The sequence below is a fragment of the Malania oleifera genome, chromosome 8, assembly GCF_029873635.1.
Source record: "Malania oleifera isolate guangnan ecotype guangnan chromosome 8, ASM2987363v1, whole genome shotgun sequence".
Lineage (NCBI taxonomy): Eukaryota > Viridiplantae > Streptophyta > Magnoliopsida > Santalales > Ximeniaceae > Malania > Malania oleifera.
The window spans coordinates 59,413,265-59,432,627 of record NC_080424.1 but is presented as its reverse complement, the minus strand read 5'-3'; the positions used below and the strand labels follow the sequence as shown (position 1 = coordinate 59,432,627).

At 36.6% G+C, this 19,363-nt stretch overlaps 1 protein-coding gene across 6 annotated transcripts in view; it reads left to right on the top strand.

Moving 5' to 3' along the window:
* Positions 1-10,562, top strand: part of LOC131162455 (beta carbonic anhydrase 5, chloroplastic-like) — a 31,864-nt gene extending 21,302 nt beyond the window's left edge. For 3 of the 6 annotated variants that reach the window (XM_058118951.1, XM_058118949.1, XM_058118947.1), the window contains exons 8-10: positions 988-1,070; positions 1,186-1,288; positions 10,138-10,562. In XM_058118951.1, the coding sequence (XP_057974934.1) occupies positions 988-1,070; positions 1,186-1,288; positions 10,138-10,341 (390 nt within the window). In that variant the 3' untranslated portion in view covers positions 10,342-10,562. Of the gene's footprint in view, positions 1-987; positions 1,071-1,182; positions 1,289-10,137 lie in introns of all 6 variants that reach the window. The other 3 variants (XM_058118950.1, XM_058118948.1, XM_058118952.1) reach the window with 2 other exon arrangements.
* The last annotated feature ends 8,801 nt before the right edge of the window (positions 10,563-19,363 follow it).

Sequence of the window (19,363 nt, the reverse complement as noted above, 5' to 3'; positions counted from 1 at the left end):
TAAGAATGTTGTGTATGGATTGGTGTTTCTTTCTTCTTTTGTTTCTGCATCCTTATTAAACTGCTTTGATCTCACATCTTACAAGACTCTATTTGTTTCTAGGGGTGTTCATGAGTTGGGTTGGGCCCAAAATTCCAACTGATTTGATCTTATTGGTTTGGCTAAAGGCCAATCCTAAGCTAAACCATTAAGGATGCGGTTTGGGTTGGTTTGATTATCGGGTGGGTTGGATTGTGTTGGCGGTTTAGCTTGTTTAAAGGTGAAGTAGAAAATAAAGGAAACATAAAGGAATTTGTGTGAGAGTTTCGCCAAACAATAACATTTTTTTTTACATTGAAAACACTACTTACACTAGTGTTGTTCAAGTTAAATATATCAGATTAGTATATTTCTCATTAAAAACAAAAAATATTGTCGATATAATGATACGATGTAACATAATAAGTACTTGACAATTTTCAATTTTGCATTTATAACACAATATGAAGAAGGTTTTAAAAGTAATAAAAGAAAATAATATTATGTCTATTTTTTAATATGCATACTGTCAGCCACATTAAATTATAAAATGCAAAATATGTCCATTGTCTTCCAAGAGGACAAAAAATATCATATCAATAAACATTATTACATCAAAATAAATTTGGAAACTTTAAAATTAAGACACTCCAAAATGTGCCAATCCCCTGTTCCATCCTATGCACTCTTTTATAGGTCCTAGGTGGTTGTAGGTCATTATTATTATAAATAATAATATTATATATATGTATTAGTTGGGTTGAATTGGGTGGTTTAGACACTAAACCTGCAATCGACCCATATAGTTGGGAGTTGGCTTATGCAAAATAGGAAATTGCCAACCGACCCATAAACCATTCGAAACCGATTTTTTGGGTCAATCTGACTTAGGCTGGATGGATTGAGCAGGTTTTTGAACACCCCTATTTGTTTCTAGTTGAAAATTGAGATTGGCTTTGCTTTCTATAGGTTGAAAATATACTAGTTATTGGTCACAGCAGTTGTGCAGGAATTGAGACCCTTATGAGCATTCGAGATGACGTAAACTCTAGGTTTGGTTTTATGACTCCTTTCCTTTCATCTCATGTTACTATTTCTTATTTAATGTTTTTCAATGGTTTTTGTGCAAGTTTCTCATTGCAATTCTTTGGCCTGTATTCTTAGTAGCTTTATGAAAAATTGGATTGCCAATGGGAAAGTTGCAATGTTAAGAACAAAAGCTGCTGTGGCTCATCTTAGCTTTGACCAGCAATGCAGACATTGCGAGAAGGTACCATTGACTTCTTCCATTCTCATTCTATATCCAAGCCATAGCATGATAATTGTTAAGCATGCATTTGGTATTGAGGGATGGAATGGGGTCGAGTTCTATGGAATGGGATTTGTCACTCTATTTCTATATGTTCTTTGTTAAATTTTTTATTCTATTTCATTTCAACTCCATTCTGTTTTGTGGACTGAAAGTAACAGGTTCCCACTGTTTTACAAATGTCATGTTACTCAAGACTTGGTCAAGTTAAATCAGCTTGCTTAAATGTTGAGCCAACTTGGCTAAAACTTTATCAGGGTTGGTATTTGAGTCATTCACTCAACTGCATTTCATAGAAAGATTGGTGTTTGTAACTATCCATTTTTAAGTCTTTGAACATCATAGCTTAGATAGCCTAGTAAACAACTTCACTTTTGTAAATTGCAATTTTTTTTTTCTTGATTGACCTTGTCATTTGAAGAAAGATTTCTTTGGAAAATTATATGGAAAAAAAATAAGGCAAAGGTTGAGAAAATGGTCTTGTTTCAACACTTTGAAATATTCTATGTTTACGTCTTCTCGAACTGGGATTTATTGTTGTGGGACATTTTCATCGATTGATTTGAAATCTCATTGCTAGGGATTCTGAAAGCTGAATCCTGGCTAGCATCCCTGCCGCTGGCCATACACCCATTTGGTGGTTGGGCTTATGGCTTGGATCTGGCCATTACACTAGTCGAGATCCCACTTTTGGGACCATGCCAGGCGTCAGAACCTGAGCTTGTTCAGGGCATTATGCTTGCCTGTGACCGCTTGTTTCGTTCATTCAGGATGAGTTTCTATCATGTAAATACTACTGTAGGGTTATTTTTCAGAGATAGTTTTTTCCTAGGCTAAAAAGGGGACTATGACTCGGTCATATTTATGTTTCTTAGTGTTAGAGTGAGAATAGCATAGAGAGCTCTTTAGGGGAGCGTGAGTGTTCATCAACTTGTAAAACTCACTAGCTATCGTCAACGTGTTTAGCCTACTTGCCCCCCTCACTAGACACAAATTCTTAACGGAGGTGTTGAAAATGAATTACGTTGCTTGAATGTTTACTCTTTAAGTGCCATTGCTTTCATAGGTTGCTTATTACTTTCGCTTATATTTGCTTGAATGATAATAAAAGTGTTTTGTTGGTGAATTATGGTAAACGCTAGGCTGACTAGTTAAACAAGAGGGTTTTAGCTAGCGCTGCACGATCCATTGTGTGAAATATTCAGCCCATGACACCTGGTATTAAAGCTTGGTTTTAGTTGCTACTTGCCTTCGTTGTGGGATTGTAAAGCTTTGGTAAATGACCATGCCGACCAATGCCCAATGTGGCCGTAGAGATGGCCTAACTGATGGAATGTTTTGATGAATTGGAGGGATCACAAAAGCATCAACAAAGTTAGATGGTGGAAATTTCAGAGGACTTTCACCACACTGTGGAGACCTTGCAAGTTCAGGTAGCTGATCTGACTGCATATATGAATGTGATGTTTCTTGCTATGGGAAACTTTAACACTCTAGGGTTTAACAAGACCAAGGTACTAGAATTAGGACATATGGGGGTGCCTGTGATGCCAAGGAGTTGGAGAGCTTCTTGTTTGATATGGAGCAGTACTTTCGCGCTTTGAGGATGGACTTAGAGTAGGTGAAAGTGGATACTACGACTATGTACTTGATTGGTGACGCCAAACTGTGGTGGTATACTAAGTACAGTGAAATTGACAATGGACGTTGTGTAGTGGATTGTTGGGCAGACTTGAAGAGAGAGCTCAAGACCCAATTCTTTCCTAAATGCTAGGAAGAAGCTAAGAGATCTCAAGCATACTGGGTCAATCAGGGAATACGTGAAACAATTTTCTACTTTGATGTTGGATATTAGGGACATGCCGGAAAAGGACAAACTGTTCTATTTTCTTGAGGGATTGAAATCATGGGTAAGAACAAAACTTCATAGACAAAGAGTTCAAGACTTGTCTACATCACAAGATGCTACAGAACGCTTGACTGACTACGCTGGTGATATAATATTGCTTCGTTCGAAGAGAGTGGTTTAGGGGAAAACAGCGGAAAGTCTTTCAAGAAGGGCCAACCCAAAAGTGGGGGAGTCATTTATAAGACATCAACTTCAAAAGAAGTTTCATCGTCTCAAGGGTTCAACACACCCACTAGAAAGGATAAAATTTCATGCTATTTATGCTGAGACCCTCACAGAGTTGTTGAGTGCCCTGATAAGGCATCACTTAATGCCTTGCAAACTTCCACCGCAGAGCGGGCATTGGAAAGTGATGAGGAAGAGGAGGATACCCCAAGGATGGGTGCAATGCGGCTAGTGAACGCATTGGAAAAGCAGGTGAAAGCACTGAAAGTTAACACAAGTGAAATGATTGATGTTTGTGAATTTGAGGATCAATTGGAGGAGCACCCGTGCTATGGTGGATATCGGGGCTACCCATAATTTTGTTTCATAGGCAGAAGTAGGGAGACTCTACTTATCCTTGGAGAAGGATTCATGACGCATGAAAGCGGTGAATTCTGTAGCCCAACCTACTCTCTGGGAGTAGCCAAGCAAGTGACTGTGAAGTTTGCGTAGTGGGCAGGTAATGCGAATTTCACAATAGTGCCTTTAGATGACTTCCAAGTCATTTTGGGAATGAAATTCCTGAGGGAGACTAAGGCAGTGTTTATGCCTTTTTCTAGTTCCCTATGTCTGATGGGAGATCACCCTTACATGGTACAAGTCATTGCAAAGAAAGGAGACGAGAAGTTCCTTTCAGCCATGCAACTTAACAAGGGATTGAGGAGTGAACAAACATCTTGTCACAGTGGTAGTAGAGGAAGTAGGCCAAGAGTTGGTGCCTATGACCATCCAAGTTGTGTTGGATTAGTATAAGGAGATGATGCCGGATAAGTTGCCTCACAACTTGCCTCCACGATGGGGTGTGGAGCATGAGATCAAGTTGTTGCCAAGAGTGAAACCATTTGCTAAGGCGCCATATCAGATGGCGCCTCCAGAGCTAGCAGAGTTGAGAAAACAACTTGATGATTTGTTGGAACCGGAATATATTTGTCCTTCCAAAGCACTGTTTGGAGCACTGGTTTTGTTTCAAAGGAAACTTGATGGGTGCATGTGATGTGTGTAGACTACCGTGCTGTTGACTTTTTGAGTCTGATTCCTGTTTTGATGCTGACAAAACACTTGGATCTAATGTGTGTGCCTAGTGTTTTGAATAGGTTTACAATTCAGAATGTACACACAGAAGAGGAAGATGGAAGCCAGAAAGGACTCAAAGCTCACATCATCCTGACATGTTCCATGAAGACTTGAAGAGCAAAGGAAAAGAAGACATTTGATTTAATTTGTATATGTATTTTAGTTTTCATATCTGTTCTGTAATAATGTATACATCTTGCATGATATGATTTGAATGCTCAGATAGCACCATAAACTAACCGTAGGGAATCAAAGGCCGTAGGCAGACCTTTGGGCACTGATTTTTTCATAAAAAATCCTATTCATAAAAGTTAAAATCAAACAAGGTTATTAAAATAACTATAGGGTCAAAATTGGGGCAAAAACATGACTTAAATTAATTTTACAAAACGTTGGATTTTTTGGCTTAATTAAAAAGCCTAGGTCGACCGACCAATTCATGTTTTATATCTCTTAGTCGACCGACCACATATTAGGTCAGGAGTCAAATATTTGACTTGGTTCGGTCGACCAACCAATTTTGAACTCAGTTTCCACGGTTGACCAAACTATGAATTTGACTTTTCCACTTTCCTCGGCTGACTGGCCACCTTAGCTCAAAATGCTCTCAGTCGACTGGCCCTCAAGAACATGCAGACCGACCTTAGGCCTAGGTTGACTGAACCTACGAAGGCTCAGAATTGCTTTTCGGCCAGTTGACCAATGCTGAAGGTCAGCCGACCGAACCTCTCGGGTTGGTCAGTTTTTAGCGCGTAAACATAATTATTTTTTGATTAAACAAATCTAAAAATATCAATCGTGTCCCTAACGGTCATAATTTTTCCAAACTCTATATATACCCCTCTCATAAGTTAGATTACCAACTTTGATTAATTTGAAAATCCTCCCAAATTTTTTTTAAATCAAAGTTCCCCCCATACATCTTATTTTGTAAAAATCCTTTTATTGGAGCAAATCTTTTACTCTCCTTCATTCTCTTAATCATTCCTTGAATTTTTTTTTTTTAAGAGAGTATTTTTGTTTGAGCATTTATTTTTACTTTCATTGCACTTACTCTCATTTGCTCATATATATTTAAAAATCATTTTGAGAGTGAGCTTTGAATTTCTCCCGTTTATTTTATTGATGAATATTCTTCGAAATTTTTTTTGAAAGACTTAAGCACACATTTTTACATTCATATTTTCTTGTGCTTGGAAAAGTCTTCTTGCATTTATGCTTTCATAGATAAAATTTTATCTTGCAAGAATCATTTGAAAAATCAAAACCCTAGGTTCTCCTACTTCTCATTGAAAATTTTTTTGGAGAAATTTTTATTAGGATCAAAACCTTTGAGTTTATCATACACATAATTTTCAAAGGTTGAAATATCATTTTGAGAAAAACACCCATACTCTACTGAGCACTAAAATTCATATCATAATAGAGTGCATGTTTTAGAGTTTCATCGTTGTACATCTCTACTTGTATTTAGAAGCATTTATTTTGTACAAAATATTTTATTTATGTAATGGTTGGGTTCAGTCTGTTAATTGAACTGGGGAGTCTCTACCCCATAAGGGAGATCAATTGGGTTTAGCCCGTAATTGAACTAGGAAGTCTCCGCCCCGTAAGGGAGACCAGTTTGGCTCAGCTTGATAATTGAGTTGGGGCTTTCCTCGTCCTGTAAGGAGAGGTGTGTAGGTTGGGGTCAGTCCTGTAATGTAACCTAGGGTATTCCTCGCCTAGTAAGGAGAGGATTGTAAGTGGCGTTGCTCCACCCAGTTAAAGTGAGCACTTAGTGGAATCCTTGGGGGGTATGCGCAAGGCGAGGACGTAGGCTGGTTTGGCCGAATCTCGATAACAAATAACGTGTGTCTCTCTCTCTTCTTATGTCATTTTCTTTTTGCACTTAAATTTTCATATGTATATGTCTGTTCATTTACAGTTATAATTATTTGCATGCACACATTTGAATTAAATGAGATTTGTTGCATATGTATGTATAGACTCATGGCTTAATCACTTTGCATACTTTCTTTAAATTAAAATGAGATATGATGTGGTTTCAGTATGCTAATATTCAATCTACCGTGAATATCATATTGATTTTAAATATTAGCATACTTGACTTATTGTGGAAATTGTGAATGCTTAGACAGACCCTAGGCTGCGATCTGGATTGAACTTAGGAGAAATTTTTAATTTCCAATTCACCCCCTCCTCTTGGGATCACACCATTCACATCACGTGCACTCAAAAAGGTGATAGTGCGCAACAAGTATCCTATTTTGTTGATTGCCGATCTGTTTGATTAACTGAGTCATGCCAAGTACTTCACTAAACTCGACTTGAGGTCGGGCTACGATCAGGTGAGAACTGCTGATGGGGATGAGCCGAAAACAACTTGTGTGACGCGGTATGGGGCATATGAATTCTTGGTGATGCTATTTGGGTTGACGAATGCGCCTGCGACATTCTGTACCTTGATGAACCAGGTATTTCGTGAGTACCTTGACAAGTTTGTCGTGGTGCACCTGAATAATATTGTTGTCTACAGTTTTACTCTGGAGGAACATAAAGAGCATCGACGGAAGGTGTTCTATAGGATGAAGGAGAACAGTCTGTATATGAAGAAAGAGAAGTGCTCTTTCGCTCAACGGAACATCAAATTCCTTGGTCATGTGATTGAGCAAGGTCATATCAGCATGAATATGGAGAAGGTGAGAGCGATTCAAGATAGGAAGATCCCAACGATAGTGAAGGAGCTGCGTTCCTTTCTTGGTCTTTCCAATTATTACAGGAAGTTCGTAGAGGGGTACTTAAGGACAACTGCCCCTGTGATAAAACTACTAAAGAAGGGTCGGGGTGGAACTGGACAGAGAAGTGCCAAGGAGCCTTTGATGACTTGAAGGATGCCATAATGAGAGATCTGGTACTTGCTCTTTTAGACATCATGAAACCCTTCAAGGTGCAAACAAATGCATCAGACTACGCCTTTGGAGGAGTCTTGTTATAGGAGGGACATCCTGTTGCGTACGAGAGCCGTAAGCTTAGTGAAGCGGAACGAAAGTACACAACTCAAAAGAAGGAGATGTTAGCGGTGATACATTGTCTCCGTGTGTGGCGTCATTACTTGGGTCAAGGTTTGTGGTGAAAATGGATTACTTGGGTGTTAGCCACTTCTTCACATAGCCAAAGTTGACACCCAAGCAAGGCCGGTGGCAAGAATTCTTGGCATAATTTGATTTCTTATTTGAGCACAAGGTGAGGCACCTGAACTAAGTTGCTAATGCACTGAGTAGGAAGGCCGAGTTGGCAGCCTTGCAGATGGTAACACACTTGACTGTAAGTACCATTACCATGACGATGTGGGAGCGCATCAAAGATAATTTAGTGAAAGATCTAGCTGTGCAGGACCTCATGAAGCTGACCGAAGAGGTGAAAACACATCAGTTCTGGATGGAAGACGAATTGCTAATGACCCATGGTACTCGACTCTTTGTGCCATGAGTTGGAGATCTGAGGAAGACACTATTGAGAGAGTGTCATGATACCATGTGGGCCGGACATCTAGGATGGTAGCACACTTTGGCATTACTGAAGCAGAGGTATTGTTTGTCGCACATGCGTGATGATGTGGTCGATTATGTTCAGACTTGTCTCACCTGCCAATAAGATAAGATGGAGCGGAAGAAGATTGCAGGGCTGCTAGAGTCCCTACCAGTACCATCCAGATCGTGGGAAAGTGTCTCACTGGACTTCATTACCAACCTGCCCAGAGTGGGAGATGCAGGGTCTATACTCGTGGTTATAGACAGGTTTTTGAAGTACGGTAGCACCAAATTATTGTTCGGCAGAGGAGATGATACAACTATTCTTTAAAAATATTGTGAAGTATTGAGGCATTCCCCAAGATATTGTCAGTGACTGAGATTCAAGATTGACCAGTAGCTTTTGGACATAACTTTTCAGAATCCTCGGTTCACATCTTGACTTCAAGTTGCCATCCACAAACAGACGGACATACGGAGAGATTCAATGGGCTACTAGAAGAGTACTTGCGCCATTTCATCAACGCCAACTAGAAGAATTGGGTGCAACTACTTAATGTGGCTTAGTTTTGTTTCATTGCCTAAAAAAGCTCAGCAACCAACAAGAGCCTTTTTGAGTTTGTTATAGGCCAGAAGCTGCTATTACCTCACACAGTGGACGAGCCGTATAGAGGAAAGAGTCCCAAAGCGTACATCTTCACTAGAATGGATACAAAATGGAGAGATTGCTCGAGCCTACCTGGAGAAAGCTTCAAATGGTTGAAGAACCACGCATATCAAGGGAGATGGCGACAACACTTCAACGTAGATGACTTGGTGCTCGTTAAGCTTAATCCTGAACTGAACAGGTCACTATGGGGACGAGATAGGAGACTACTTTGTAAATATGAAAGACCACTCCTCACTCGTAAATATGAAAGACCACTCCTCATCTTGGTCAAAGTTGGGAAGGCCTTTTACAAAATTGACCCTCCTACTTGGATGAAAGTGCATTTTTGTGTTTCAAGTTAGCTGCCCCAAGCCATTCAAAGCCGACATTGAAGATCTAAGTAGAAGTCAATCGACCTGAGCAGAATTGAAGACAGTGCAACTTGACAGATGAGAAGTTGAAGACATCCTTGTAGACAGAGAGTTCATATCCTCAAGGAAGAAGCGGCGGGAGTTCTTAGTGAAGTGGAAAGGCCTTGGCGATGAAGAAATCAATTGGGTTTTTGCGAAAGATATGCAACCGTTCATGGGCAAAGTTGAAGTGTACCTAGTGTCAAAGTCTACGAGGATGTCGATCGCATAAGTGGGGGAGCGTCACCAGCTGAGCTTGTTCAGGGCATTATACTTGCCTGTGACCGCTTGTCTCGTGCGTTTGGGATGAGTTTTCATCATGTGAATACTAGTGTAGGGTTGTTTTTCATAGATAGTTTTTCCCTAGGCTAAAAAGGGGAGTATGACTCATCGATCATATTGATGTTTCCTAGTGCTAGAGTGAGAATAGCATAGAAAGCTTTTTAGGGGAGAGTGGGTGTTCATCAACTTGTAAAACTCACTAGCTATTGTCAATTTGTTTAGTCTACTTACCTCCCTCGCTAGACACACGTTGTTAACGGAGGTGTTGATAATGAATTACGCTGCTTCAATGTTTACTGTTTAAGTGCCATTGCTTTCATAAGATGTTTATTTTTCCCGTTTATATTTGCTTGAATGACAAAGTGTTTTGTTAGTGAATTGTGGTAAACGCTAGGCTGGCTAGTTAAATAAGAGGGCTTTAGCAAGTGCCGTACGGTCCATTCACAAAGGTGTCAACCCGTGACACCAAGGATCCTGAACGAGTATTCTCTAGTGAAGGGTCCATCTGCCCTGTCAAACTCTTATTGCATGGGTAATAACCGGGATTTTTTATATGCAATGGAAAAGAAGGGAAATCAAGAAAACGAAGTTCCTTCTTTGAGTAGTGTTTGATTTCAGATGCAATCCACATATCAGTAACCTCAAATGCAACAAAATGTTTGGAGGTTTGCCTTGGAACAATAATCAAAGTGGTTGTTAATAGTTTTCACATTGTGGCTGTTGGTGTGGGATTTTTCTGTCTATTACAGGAGTCAATCAACCGTTCTTTACTGCACCTGCTAACCTACCCATGGATAGAAGACAGGGCAAGGAAAGAGATGCTATCAGTTCATGGGGGATATTATGATTTCCTGAACTGCACATTTGAGAAGTGGACACTTGATTTCAAGGGAAGCTGCTATGAAAAAGGACTTGAGAGATGCATTGTTAAAGATCAAGCACTTTGGTGCTGAGTTTGTTACCCTTTCTTCGCCAAAATGTGAATGTAACTATTACAACAGCATGTGAACATCAGAAAAGTGTGTAGGAAAATCTTTTCCTGTGTAGATGGAAATCGTCTGGAATGTAAAATATTTGTTGCTATAGTCATCATTATTTGTTTGCTTGTTTATCCATCATTAAATACAAAGATGTATAGAGGATGTTTTACAATTAATTAAGACAATTTTAGCTAGTCATTGGTTAGCAAAAAAATATTGAAAAATTTGTAGGGATGGGAGTTTGGGAATCCCATATGCCACTTCTGTTTGATCCTGAAAATCTTATGTAATGGCTATTTAGAATTCTTGAGAGTCTAGGCTTTGTTTGCATGTGGAAAATAAATTTTTTTTTTTTTAATTCTTCAAATAATTATAAAATGTTTCTTGGTTTTAGTTTTCCAAATTTATATAAGAAAGTTGGAGAATATGTTTTTTTTTTTTTTTAATTGTTTTCTAAATGTTTTATACAATCTTGTAAAATTGGACATTATGGTGGTATTTTTGTAAATATTTGAACAATTTAAAAACAGAAAATAAAATTTATCAAATAGACTAATATTCTCAAAAAATGAGGAATGTTAGATCTATTAGTTCTTGGTTTTTTTGAATCCCTATTTTTTTTTTTGGATTAAGCACCGGGTATTCACGTGTCCGTTTTACGGTCCACGTGACTAATTTTGCGTCCCATGAAGTTGATCCCACAACTCCAAAGGGAGGGTGAATTTAGGAGTTCAGGGGCGGAAACGAGTCCGGGAGAGTTTGAACACTTGACCTCATGAGAGACACTCCTGCAGCCCGCACTATCACCTGAACCACACCCTGGGGGTTTGAATTCCCATTCTTGATATAAGGGTTGTTTGTTTGTATTGAATTGTGTCCTAACCGTCCATTCTTAAATAGGCTTTAATTAAGAGAGGTCTTGTTTGGGCGCATTGATTAATGGTGAATTCCATTCAACAACTTGTACTGTTTTCCTCCTCTCTTTTCCCCTCTCCCAACAGACTAGGATGCCATCACTTTTTTCTTTTTGGTGACACAGTAGATCGGTGCAGAAGCCACAATCTAGAAGCAAGCTCTCTCTCTCTCTCTCTCTCTCTCACACACACACACACAGAACACTGGACGCTAGTTTTTGTAGGTGGCTTGTCTATTTGTGTTTAGATTGTTGGGGTTAATAAAAAAAATAGAAGAAGCAAAGTTGTGATGATTTGGGCTTTTTGTTTTTTCCCTTTCGGATTGAGCTTTTGCTGTGATGGTTGCTAATGCGTGCTTGGATTGTTGATGTTAATTGAAAAACAGAAGAAGCCACGGATCACATGATTTGGGTGCGCCATGTTCTTTCCTTTTGTGGATTAATAAAAAAAAGAGATTGATGTTTTTTTTTAGATTATTATTATTATTATTATTATTATTATTATTATTATTATTATTATTTTGTGTAATGATTTATATGGTTGTTAAGAAACTAATTTTGTATGATTTAATTTTTCTGTATGTAATTTTTTTTAAAAGTTTTTTTTAAAAAACATATTTATTTAATATTTAGTATTCCGTGCTTAATGCTTCCTTTTATGAAATGCTCCCATAACTTTTGAGGTACAGAGATTTCTTAAATCGAATGCATATTTTAACAAAAATTATAGAACATATGACACCTTTATTTCATGTACTTGAGATACAACAACAACAACAACAATAACAACAACAACAAAACCAAGCCTTAGTCTCATTAGGTGGGGTCGGTTATATGAAATTTTTTTTCGCTAATTTATGCGATCATGGACCATTTCTTTTGATATATTCAAAGATATTAAGTCCTTACTCTTCTCAAGTTATTTTAAGTCTATCTTTACCCTTTCTACTACCTCTCATAGTAACTAAATCACTCTTCCTCACAGGTGCACTATGTGACTTACGTTGCAAGTGTTTATACCATCTGAGTCGTCCCTCCCTTATCTTATCTTCTATAGTAGCTACACTTAACTTACCAGGAATATATTTATTTCTTAATTTATTTTTCAATCTTATACCACTCATCAATTTAAGCATTCTCATCTCGATAACTTTTACTTGTTGGATATTATGTTTTTTCATTGTCTAACATTCCGATTTCATGTACTTGAGATGATACTCTTTAAATCTTTACTTGAACTGGGATGATGATCTTTATTTCTTGTGAAATGATTTTGGTATCAATATAGATATGTTTCCCCTTCTTATTAATGTAGATTTGCTTTTATTTATTTTGATACTGATATTGAGACATTTTTCGTTTATATTAGTATTGTTATTGCATGTCAAATGATGGGATGATATGTTCAATGCTATAGCCGTTTGTAAGGCTACGTTGTTTATGGTGTTGATGTGGTACTCATAAAGAACTAAGATGCAAAGGATTTCAAGAAATGGAGATAATAACTCTTGCCCAATAGGATGTGTACACTTCAAAACTTTTACATGGTACGATTGATAGTGTATTATTATATTGAGTTAGCATGCATAAGACATCCAGAAGGTATCTAGTCTACGATCAATATCTTTTCTATTCCTCTTAAGATTTAAATTTGAATCTTTCAACATAAAAATCTTAAAATTTTAATTACTCAAATGTCTCTTAAGAGACAAAGTCATGCATTTTTAATCATTGAATTTAAAGATATATATATATATAGTTTGATAACGTGGGCACTCCAGCCACTGACGAGCTCTTTGGACCCCCCGGTGCTGCACCAAATCCTTAGGGCAGCGTCCTCCCCCTAGTCTTGCCACCCAGGTAAATCCAAGTGTGGTAACAGCTTATACACACTCGGACTGGATGTTCGGGATGCGGTCACCCTCCCCTTAGGTGCGGATGGGAATTATCAAAATTGCATTCGACATAGTAGCTACTTTTACTTAGTTGATTGGTGTTCCAACTATTCTTTGGGGACGAATTGATCTTTCTCGAGTTTGTAAGAAGAGATGTAAACTTCACTTAAACATTCAAAAATTACAAACTTTTTCTTGAGATTTGAAAAAAATTATATGAACATTCTTCTAGTAAAAAATTTCATTTTTGACTTTTGGGACACTTATAATCATGTCTTGATTTGTCATTTTGCTAAATATTAAGGAAGGTTTATGTCTTTTTATTGAACTTTAAAGGTGCATTTAGGCTTAAAAAAAAAACCTAGGATAAGAAATGAAAAATATAAAGAATTTCACTTTTCCATGTCTGGATACGAAGGAAAGTTAGAAAGAAAATAAAAAAAATATACCAAATTAATTAACAAAAAATTAATTTTGCACACTATTAACATTTTATTTTTCTTCCTTTTTAACCATATTAGAACATTTTTTTAACAAAGAAAAAATACAATGAAAAATTAATTACCTTCTAAATTTTTTTTTTTTGGTTTCCTTTTATATAAAAAAAAATTATTGATCTAGAGCAGGCCTAAAGAAGATAAGTGAAAATTTTGAAACTGAAATTCAAAAGAAGTTTGTAAAATTTTTAAAATCTTGAAATAGATACATGTCTTTTCAGTCTTGAAAAGTGGGTGCATTCTCATCCTTGGTCCATTGAGCTACTCCCACACCGAATCTATCTACCGTTCAATGTCGCTCTTACCTCTCATACAATTTGAAATTATAATACGAATGTTTTATACTTTAATTATGCATAATTTGCATAGGGGGACCTCCTCTTCAGCCTTCAAATGAACCTTCTAGCTTCTAACAATTCTCATTATTCCATTTGTTGGGAGCTAGGATCTTAATGCAAAGGCAAATTGCCTTGAGACCCAAAAAAAAATAATGAATTTGCAAGAGGGTACCAAAATGAGATGTCTATCATAGAGCACTTGTAATTTAAATTATTTTTTTTTCAACCTAAAAAAAATAGTTATTATTTCATTACTAATACTCCATTTACAAACCCTTCAAGTTAAATGCTTATTCAATTTTACTATCTAAAAAATTGATAGAAAAAAAAAAATCTTGATTTAGGCAAAGGTAATATTCTTTTTTTCTTTTTCTCCCATACCATCATAAGATAAGAATGCTAAATCTAATTTGAATGAAGATAAATTTTTTTACCTTAAGATTTACAAATCTTATGTCATTATCACTATAGACACCCCAATTTTAACCTGATTTTTTTCAACTAGGATCCCTATATTTATTTTCTCATCTCATGAAGTAAACCCATGGAGTCCAGTGTAACCTTTTTGCAATATGAAGTCATTTTTTGTAACATTTTTAAGGGCCCATTGGAAAACATTTCTATTTCATTTTTGAATCCCTATTAAGTAGCATTTTAACTAGGAATTTTTTTTAAGTCCTTTTGTTCTGGGTTCCTTTTATTTAGTCCCTTTGCTTTATATTCCTTTAATTGAGTCCGTTTGTTTTAAATTCCTTTAATTGAATTTTTTTTTTAAAAATTCCTTTAGTTGAGCATTTTTGATCATCCCTTTGCAATTAGGTCCCCTAAGGCGACTATTGAAAAATCAAGTCCTATTTATTGCGTCAATAGACTGAAATACAGATACAAGGGAATACAAATACAATAGAATATACATACAGGGAAATTCAAATACATGGTAATACATCAGAATTTATAGGAAAATACAAATACATAGAGACACCTCAGGGTAACAAAAATACAAAAATATAGGGGAATCGAATAAGCATGCCCGCGCACAAGAGAATATCCCACAGCATCTCCATGGCTACCTACTTCCAAAATCAAAGGGAAATAAGACAATAAAAGGAAGAAAATTTGAATGATGTGTGAGAATTAATGGAAGAATTTGCAAAATCTGCAATATCTGCGGGATTAATTCTATGAATTAATTGAAAAAAATATGCAAGATTGATATATGAATTATTTTGTGAATTAATGGGAAAAAAATCTACAAGATTGATATCTGAGTGATTCCATGGACTAATTAACAAAATCTGCGAGATTGCAAGTCTAGCTAAAACCCAATCCTTTAAATAGAAAAAAAAAAGGGGGGGGGGGGGGGGAGGGGGCTATCACAGAAGGGAGACAAAGAGGAGAAAGATAAAAGAAAAAAAAAAAGAGAATCGAGAGGTGCTATGAGAGAAATTCAGGGTACGGTTGATACAGCAAAAGGAGAGTGACTTAGTGAGAGAGATACACATACAAATAGCGTGTGAATTACGTGTATTCATACAAGGGTGGTAGACATTCAAAACGAACAATCCACAGAGACAAACACGCAAAGCGTTTAGACAGCGGGTCACTCATGGTGAGCAATTTACACACATAGAAACGAACATTAGAAAAGTAGAAAACCAAACAGAGGGCATCAGAATCCATATCAAAGGTGGAGGAGTTTGAAGGTCAGAGGTAAGTTTTAGCTTTAATTTAATTGTCTAGTGTCTAATTTGCATGAAAGCAGACTGTGTTAGCTTTACCGTGAACCCAAGAGGGGGGGGGGTGAATTGGTATTTTCAAAAATTAATGCCCTAGGTTAATTTCCTAACACCAGTATTATACAACCTTATGGTCAATCTAATGCAGATAAATTAAATCAATATAAATATGCCAAGGAAATTAAATTGCACAATAAATTTAACCAAGTATGCACTAGAAAGCGGTAAATAAGAGATGACACCTAGAAATGTTATCGAGGTTCGGCAAACTGCCTACGTTCCCGCCTTGGCTAATAAGTAAAAGGATTACCACTATAAGGCTCACTTAACGGGTGGAGCGACACCTAAAATATCAAGTCAATTAGCACAGGACTGACTTTAACCTTTATAGAAAATTCTTATCGGGATGGATTACTGCTCCCTCAGGCCATGCCTGGAATACAATAGTATTTTCACAATATGACAAGGTACAATGATTGTGCTTCTCAGTAAAGCATCTAGTGTACCAAACGTAATCAATCACAAGTACATCAACAATATAGAATATGTAAGCTCAGTGATGTGAATATTTGTGCAAACAACACTCAACAAGATATTATCACTAAAATGTTCAAGAGTGTTCTAAACAACCTATATCTTTGAAACAAGTTATATTAAATCTCAATAACAAATCAAGGTTTCAAAGATGCAAATCAAATACTCAAACTAACTCAAAGGATTTAGTTCAATGAAATATGCACAAGAGTAGTTTGAAAATATTTCAGCTTGTAGGAAATATTTTTGCACAATAAAAATAAAGCTATATGACACTTGCAATAACAATGCAAATATCCTAAAGCTTGTTAGTTTATCCCAACACAAGATTTATAATAGTGAAATCAGTGGGATAAACTTATCTAAAACTCCCCAAGAATAACTTAAACAATCAAACAAGAATAGTGGGAGTATTAGTAATATCTAGTAATCACAAGCACACTCAATAAGCTTTCACAATATCACGATGTATCAAGGGAATGAATTTTGAGAGTATTTGGGCAATATGAGCTTTTGGAAGTAGAGAGGATTTTTCACTTTAATGATTTTTGCTAATTACACTTAATCCACACAAATGAACTCATATTTATAGACCAAGGTAAAAATATAACCATTTAGGACTTATAGGGTATTATTAGAAAAGGTTAAAAATGTTTTAGAAAAATTAACCTGGCTTTAGGCTTTTTAACCTCGGTAAAACTTAAGTAACCCCAGAAGATTCGGGTGGTTGAACGTAAGTTTGGTTGCTCAAACAGACTCAGCTAAAAAGATTATTTTAAATAGTTCGGGTGCCCGAGTTTGGATTCGATTGGCTAAACCAAAGTCAGAAACATTGGCACGCAATTCGGGTGCCCGGTGCTAAGTTTGGTCGCCCGAGACCTAATTTGAACTATGAGGATCAGCAGCCCGCCATTTCTAAGGGTTCGGTCGCCCGAGGACAATGCATTCATTCTTGGTTCGGTAGCCCGAACCCAAGTCAAACTGCTGACTTTCCAGCAGTTCGGGCGCCCGAGGGGTTTTGAACTCCAGGGGTTCAGTCGCCCGACCTCACTTATTTTATGCTTATCATGTTCAATTCAATTCCTTTTTACACACCTGATTATGAATGATATTTGTGCATGAGTGTTGGGTCCTAAGGTCTTACTAGGGTCTTATTGAGCTTACAGTATAACCTATATGCATGACATGCTGGTAATTATTACAAACCTTATATCCTACTTACTATTATAGACCCATATTACATAAAATGAATTTACAACATGAAACTAATCTTCATGTCTTCATGCTTTCATGTGCCATTACTTGATCTGCTAAAATGAACCTGCACATACACTTGAAAGCCATAAGATACCTGAGTATTTGTCATTATCAAAAACCGGGTGTGATTTATAAGGTCAACGTTCTCCTCTTTTTTGATGATGAAAAATACATCGTGCAAAAAATGTGTATAGCCTTAGAAGGCTCCCCCTAATAATATGCATAATGTAAAACTTTAAATAATTTTCCATTTAAGTTCAATTCAACCCAATTTTCAAGTCAACCCAATTTTTGCCTCTTATCCATCTCCCCCTTTTGGCAACAGCAAAAAGAGCTATGAAATTAATAGCCTTAGGCAATGGGTATAAATCATCAGTATACAAGATAAGTTTGCGGCTTTTTTTTTTAAAAAAATTTCGGCAGCATGCCATTTGAAAATAGGACATTTTCCAAAACAATCCTGTATAAAAATGACCTCTTTTGAGTTTTTAAGATCTAGCAGTTTATCCACAACTACTCAACTCAAACAGTTCCAGCATGATCAATACATAAACACAAATACAATCATCATCATCTAGTAGATAAATCATAACCAATTCCATAAAGTCCAAGCTAATGAAAGATACCAGTAAATTATTATATTAATTTTTAGACCTTGAAATTATGAGAAAGCTCACTTTAAGTTTATGCAAACTATTAAATATCTAGGAAGCATCTCTACTATGCATGAGACCTAGTTCACGTCTAATTTGTATGAACCTATCTTCTGGAAGTGGTTTAGTGAAAATGTCAGTCCATTGTTCATCTGTGCATACAAACTTAAGTGCCACATCCCCTTTATACACATGATCACGAAGGTAGTGATGTCTAATTTCAATGTGTTTTGTTCGTGAATGTGAGATAGGTTTTTTTGAAATGTTGATTGTACTAGTATTCTCACATTTAATTGATACTATATCGTAGTCCAACCCAAAATCCATAAGTTGTTGTTTCATATAAAGAGTTTGAGCACAACAACTTCTAGTGGCGATATATACTGCATTGGCTGTAGATAGGGTAACTGAGTTTTGTTTCTTGGAGAACTAAGAAACGGGAGATTGTCCTAAATAGTGACAAGTGCCGCTAGTACTTTTCCTATCAACCTTACTACTAGCAAAGTCAGCATCAGTATAACTCACAATTTCAAAGGTAGTATGCTTAGGGTACCATAAGCCTAACTTTATGGTTCTAGTTAGATACCTAAGGTTCATTTAATTGCTAATAGATGAGATTCCTTAGGAGCGGCCTGAAACCTAGCACACTTGCACACATTAAACATAATATCAGGCCAACTAGCAGTGAGATATAGAAAACTTCCAATCATGCCATGATACAATTTCACAATAACATGGATTCCTTACTCATCTTTATCAAGTTTGATGGAAGAACTCATAGGAGTACCAAGAATTTTACTATCTTTTATATTAAATTTCTTTAGAGAGTGTCTGACATATTTAGATTGACATTTGAAAATTCCATATTTAGCTTGTTCAATTTGTAGCCCTAAAAAGAAACTAAATTCACTCATCATGCTCATTTCAAATTCGCTTTGTATGCATTTGGCAAACTCATTACAGAATTCATCATTTGTGGCTCTAAAAATGATATCATCAACATAAATTTGAATGATAAGTATATCGTCATTTTTGGATTTGATGAAAAGTGTAGTGTCAATCTTGTCACTGGTAAACTCATTTTCTAGTAGAAATTCTAGTAGAAACCCACTAAGCCTCTCATATCAAGCTCTAGGACTTTGCTTCAATCCATACAAGGCTTTGAACAATTG